We start from the raw sequence: 6,031 nt of genomic DNA on the forward strand, positions 1-6,031 counted from the left end.
TTATAATTTTCACTTTTAAACTTTTACTTTATTTCCTTACAAGGCGTTGGAATCGAAATTTACATTTAACGTTAAATCGTTCAAGTCTAAATCTCATTGAAAATGTCAAAATTCGAATCCCTCACTTCTTTCTTATCGAGAGAAGGTAAACAGGGTATCAATTTAAAAAGATTCGTTAATTTGCACTTCAGATCCGGACAAGCCCAACCGCATCGTCAAGCCCATGATCGTCCCCGCTATCATCAGCCTCCGACATGGCACAACCTAATTGGACCGGCTGGCGGAAGGAGAAAACACAGGTACTTTTACACATGGATTAGCTCTGCGAAACAGTAACAGACAACTATAACATTAGATTCACGCACACGGCCCGGATTTCGAATAGTACTGTCCGCCCGGATTTCGAATGGTGCTGTCTTTTCTATTTCGGCCAGTTCATTATTCACGCATTTTTCGGGGAAAGCATATTCTCTTCTGAAAAAGAACGCTTTTCTTTTTTCTCTTTCTTGCAAAAAATTCTTTCTCTCGCTCTTTTCTTGTTTTTTTTTTTTGCTGGGTCTCCCTCGACAAGTCCTCTCTGCAGATGCTCCCGATTCCCTCCTGAGTCCCCAAAGCCGGGTCCTCCCCCCTTCTCCCTGTACGAATGCTCTGTAATTGCACAGGCGTCTCTCGCCCGGTCTCGCCCGCAAGTCCTGGACTTCATCCATACAAAGTCGCGATTTTTCTGACGTGAACGGATCTTCCTCCTCTGCCCATTCGTACCCTTTTCCTTAGCTAGCAAGACAATCCGCTCCCAAGTTTTTTTAATTCTTTATAATCCTCTCTCTCCGTGTCTCTCCTCTGAAATTCAGTTCCTCTGTTCTTGAAATCTCTTGTGGCGTGATCTTTTCTCGCCACGACCGTCTCCATTTGCGCAGCCATGGACGACGTGAAAGATAAAGTCAAGGGGTTCATGAAGAAAGTCAACAACCCTTTCTCCGGCGCCTCCTCCACCGGCAAATTCAAGGGCCAAGGCAGAGTCTTGGGCTCGTCTTCGTCTGGTCCCACCAATCCGATCCCTGCACGCCCTCCTCCTCAATCCGTCCAGAGTCAGCCGAATCCACCCCACCTCAAGTCAGTAATCCTAGACCTTCTCAGCCCCCTAAAGCCGCTGTTCCCGATCGGGGCAAGCTCGTCTCCGCGCGTAATGCGGAGCCGGATCGGAAGCCGGTAAACGGGTTCGATCCGTTCGGTTCTCTTATCACTACTGGGAAGAGATCTCAGAATGGGTATTCATTGAACATTGTGGAGTGCCCCATTTGCAATAGATCTTTCCAGTCTGAAGAGGAAGTTTCTGAACATGTGGATAGCTGTGTTGCTGAAAGTCGGGTCGAGTATGATAATGAAGTCGGTGCGCAGGGTTTGCCAAGTGATGAAGCGGAGGGGAGGAGTGAACTGGAGGCCTGCGTTGGCACTTTTGTGTCAGCGAAGCCGCCGGAGAGTTCGGTCGATGTCGTGCTTAAGTTGTTTAGGAATATAGCTAGGGAACCGGAAAATGCAAAGTTTAGGAGGGTAAGATTGAGCAATCCTAAGATTAAGGAAGCAATTGGAGATGTTGCAGGAGGGGTTGAGTTGTTGGAGTTTGTCGGGTTCCAGTTAAAAGAAGAGGATGGGGAGATGTGGGCCATGATGGATCAACCTGGCGAGGAGCAAATACGGTTAGTTAATAGGGCTGTGGTTTTACTGGAACCGAAGAAGTTTGAAGAAAGTAAAAAGATTGATGATGCCCCTGCAGTGGTCCCTTCCATAGTCGACAAACCAATGGAAAAGGAGAAGATTGATAGGCAGGTTTGTTGAATGTTTGTTTGATTGACCTTGTTAGCTCTTGCTGAGAAGCTTTTCCAGCGATGACTTTATCTGTTGTTCAAACTCTCTATGGCATTATATTTACTAATGTTGCTGCATCTGTCATAGTTTCCATGCCGGTTTGTTAAGCATATTTCATATTGAAACTGGAAAGTGAGGGAAAGAGTTATTGGCTGCACATCTAGGTTTGGGAATGGATATACCTACGTTGCTTACTTTTCTTATTTATGTTACGATAGGTTTTGCAGCGTGAAATTAGCTTCATCTGAGTATCCGACTAGAACTGGAAAATATTGGGAAAATTTGCTTATTGCTTAGTGATGTCAGTACATTAAGCTCAATATCTGTGTGCTTTGATATCTCCGTGGTGCATATTGGATTGTGATGGTAATATTTGACTCTAAAAGTTACTATGAGATAAGGAAGTGAAGCTTAAATTTGAATAATGCTTCTGATGATTTGAGAGTACTTGATAAGTATGTGCCGATCCTTGGCTTTTAATGTCTGATATCGGCGCTCGTACCAGTTTAGGATGCAGAATCACTACGTACAATCCACTACGTTTAGTTGTTTCAGTTTATCTTTTTCTGATATTATTTTGCACGACTTCTGTTAGCAGAATGCTATTAAATTACCTAATAAGTGCTTGCCGGCCTGCGCTACATCATTTCATATCTTACATCAGAGTGAATGTAGACTTCACATGGTCTTGTGTCAGTGTTATGTCCCTATGTGATTGTACAATTTGTCAATAGACAGTAATACGGGTGCCGTAATTGGGTGTATTAAATATTAGGGCCATTATTTCAGCTTTTGTAGTGCCCTTCCTTGGTTATTACTCTGACTTTGCTTTCTTCTATGCGATCTAGATTCAGGTGTTCTTTTCCGTGCCGGAAAATATAGCGGCGAAAATTGAGCTACCGGCTTCTTTCTATAATCTTTCAATGGATGAGGTGAGACGAGAAGCAGAGATGAGGAAGAAGAAGATGGCGGAGTCTCAGCTTTTGATCCCCAAGTCATACAGGGAAAAGCAGCTGAAGGCCGGAAGGAAGAGTACACCAGAACCATCATCCGTGTTCAGTTTCAGATGGTGTGGTTCTTCAAGGTGTCTTTGCTCCTTGGGAGCTAACAGGTTCTTTATATGAGGTTTGTCCTTGAAGTCACTCTTGCTTGAGTTTATAATTGTTGTGCACCATCCTTTCATTTGTGCATGATTGACTTGACTAGGCTACTGTCGAGGCAAAGATTGATGTCACCTCCTAGACGATGGATGTCTTGGTAGATCCAATGAATGCAAGATTTTCTTCCTGTAGTTCATGTATACAATTGTGTTGTGAAGGGGGTGAGCATGAAATGGCAGCTCTCAAGAGCAATTGATAAAAGGGGGAGGGGGGAAAGACAGTGGCTTTTGGTCTTTCCTTGAGATTACCTGATTGAACTTGTGTTTTCTGCTTATAATATGCGAAATTCTCTTCCTCAAGTCTGTATCTTTGGTCTACCTAGAGTATGATTTTGCCTAATGTTTCATTATTCTTTAAGCTCCTCTAACTTTAAACTAGCCTGTTCTTATAAAAATTGTGAGTCTCAGTACAAGTATATACCTTTTGGCACCCATCAAGAACTCTGCTTACCACCACCTAAAATTTGCTGCCATAGATAAACCACATGCTGGAGTTGGGTACCCGTGGTTTTCTAGTAATGATCCGTATCGATAGTGGTCGCGTTTTCAGGGCTGGGATGACTTCCTTAACATACAGTTCATGGGAGGACATGATTGGATTCCATATTGTAAAAGAAATTACCTTTGAAATATTTACTAATTGGAGAATTTGCCTTGCTGTAATGTGAGTGTTGTCTGTTATCCTGGGGACTACCAGTATTAATACTACCTTGACCAACTTATGATCTGGGACATGTTTTTAGTTGTTGTGGGTGGATAGCTGTTTCCGATTGGTAGGTTCATTTCCTTATAACTTCATTTAAAGGCCTAAGAGATTGTCTGGCCATTATATCCCTTTTTTACTTGAGGAAAGTTTGTTTCACAATGGCAACAGCACATCGTGAGGTGCTTTTGATGCAGTCTCTAAATTCTTGATCTTGAATAACCTCCATCACTTTCTTCTTCCTTGCTGTCCTCCTTTGGCCTGCTCCTATGATATTAGTCCCTTCCCTAATTGATTAAATCAGATGTTACCTGGGTTTCTAATGTTGCTGCGGACCTCTGGTTGATCTGCCATAGGTGTCATCTGTGGGTGCTGGATGGTTGACCGTTGAAATCTATAAATGAATTCAAGGCTCCAGTCCTAGGTCCTATAGAGTTTCTGAGCACACTATCAATCCAGTCAATGCTAGATTTTTAATTTTCTTGACTCGTTTTCAATAGTGAACCAATCGCTGTCTTTGTTGTTCAGCCCTGCTGCCAATAGTGTTACTCATCTTTGCTCAAATCTTGAATAATTTTCTTTCATCTTCCACAGCACCGTTAGAAGGTACTGCACCTTTTCTAACTCTCTGCTTCACTGAAAGATCAGAACATTGTGTCCTGGTATTTAAAGTTTGACTTGGACACCATATGTTAAGATGAGCAAGTGGAGGATGCTTAAAGCAAACATCGTCTCATAGCAACAATTTTAATCCTTTTATGCAGTAACATTTATATTCTGGTACTTGTCTTGCAAATTGGTTCAATCATGTGGTTTCCATTTGCTTCCATGCCTCTTTGCATGGGCAAAGCATGTTCCTGTGTGCATCAGCATTCATGCTTGTGCACAGGCTTGTGCCACGGGAGACATCTGGTGGAGTACCCAAATTGAGTTCGAGCATGCAATTTCTACTCCATTTTATGGCTAAAATTCACTAGACAGTGACCAAAATTAGAGTGAGTTAGGCGAATGGGTAGCTTTCACCTGCTTTGATCCCTTGTGATTAACTGCTGATCGACAAAGGACTAGATTGTCACGTTGACCCAGTGTTTCTTTGCGCCCAGTGGTAATGATAGGTTATATCACTTCTTGTACGTTGTATATGAGTAATCAGGAAATTCGAGCTGGTGTATTTTGCTGACTCTAAGAGGATACCTTTGCTTTATCGCAGTTTGTAAACTCAGCTCTCAAGGACCCTGCCTGGAGTTCGAGCTGATGCATCCCGTGCTCATCAAACGGCGAGTGATCCCACATTCCCCTGAGCCCGGCCAAAGAGCGACAACTCTCGATGACGAGGATCTGGTCCCTTCGGCTCTCATCAAGTTCAGACCCGTTGAAACTGATTCCGTGGTCTTCACCGGACTCCGGAACGAACTCCTCGAAATCAGTGAACCCCTTCAGTAGTCCCAACACCCGGAATCCCGAAAATTCGCCTCGACCCACTTGCAGGCAGCTGCCTGTGTGGCCGCTCCAGATTTGCCTGCTCTCGAAGGTGTAGCGAGTTCATGTGTTATCGTATGCACTTTGCTTTGTTACAGACATAGTTGTTCGTACGTGATCCTTGGTGGAGGATGATGGCGTCATAATCGTGTACAGACCAAAAATCCTACCTCAACTCAACATCGTGTATTTACCAAGAAATCATTATTCGGTGTAAGATGCAGCCGATTCATTTGGGTGGATATACGAGAGCCGAGAGCCAAACGCTAAAAACTTCCCATTCCCATTGTAATGTATAAGATATTCTGACTTGGAAGAAGAAAAAAGAGTCTGTCTTATTGCTCTGCTGTATACTCCAAAAACTCTAATTTGGCTTAAATTTAGTTCTCAATTACTCGGATTGTTCGATTATCCTAGACTCGTCTACTGAATTTGTCTATTAAGCGATGTATGGATTCCTGTCCAATGTGTAAATGAGCACGTCAACTCGAATATACCCCCGACAGCCCTGTTTGATTTATTATGCGTTGATGCTTTTGATGTAATCTCTCCAACTTTGCCTAAGTAAATGAATACTAAACGTACTTTTGACCCCAAAAAAAAAAGTCGAATATACCCCTCTTTGAGTACAGATCACTTCATAAACCGACTACACAAGAAGGGTCCTAATATCCATGACATTGCTCTTATGTCCAATAAGAGTATGCTCGAATAATTAAATATTTGATATTAGAATGCACATGTCGAGCCTTGGATTGCACGGATTTAATTCCATGTTAGGTAATCGAGGTTATCTGATTAGATTGTATAGGATAAGATAGTAT

The 6,031-nt window shown here is 42.8% G+C and overlaps 1 protein-coding gene across 1 annotated transcript; it reads left to right on the forward strand.

Moving 5' to 3' along the window:
- Nucleotides 1–535: 535 nt before the first annotated feature.
- LOC120295281 (plant UBX domain-containing protein 2) lies at nucleotides 536–5,601 on the forward strand. Its single transcript, XM_039316281.1, is given in 7 exon segments — nucleotides 536–1,102; nucleotides 1,105–1,827; nucleotides 2,715–2,895; nucleotides 2,898–2,927; nucleotides 2,930–2,991; nucleotides 4,939–4,963; nucleotides 4,966–5,601. Coding segments are annotated over 7 exon segments (1,410 nt in total). The 5' UTR covers nucleotides 536–919; the 3' UTR covers nucleotides 5,172–5,601.
- Nucleotides 5,602–6,031: the final 430 nt, after the last annotated feature.

Source organism: Eucalyptus grandis, chromosome 7, assembly GCF_016545825.1.
Source record: "Eucalyptus grandis isolate ANBG69807.140 chromosome 7, ASM1654582v1, whole genome shotgun sequence".
Lineage (NCBI taxonomy): Eukaryota > Viridiplantae > Streptophyta > Magnoliopsida > Myrtales > Myrtaceae > Eucalyptus > Eucalyptus grandis.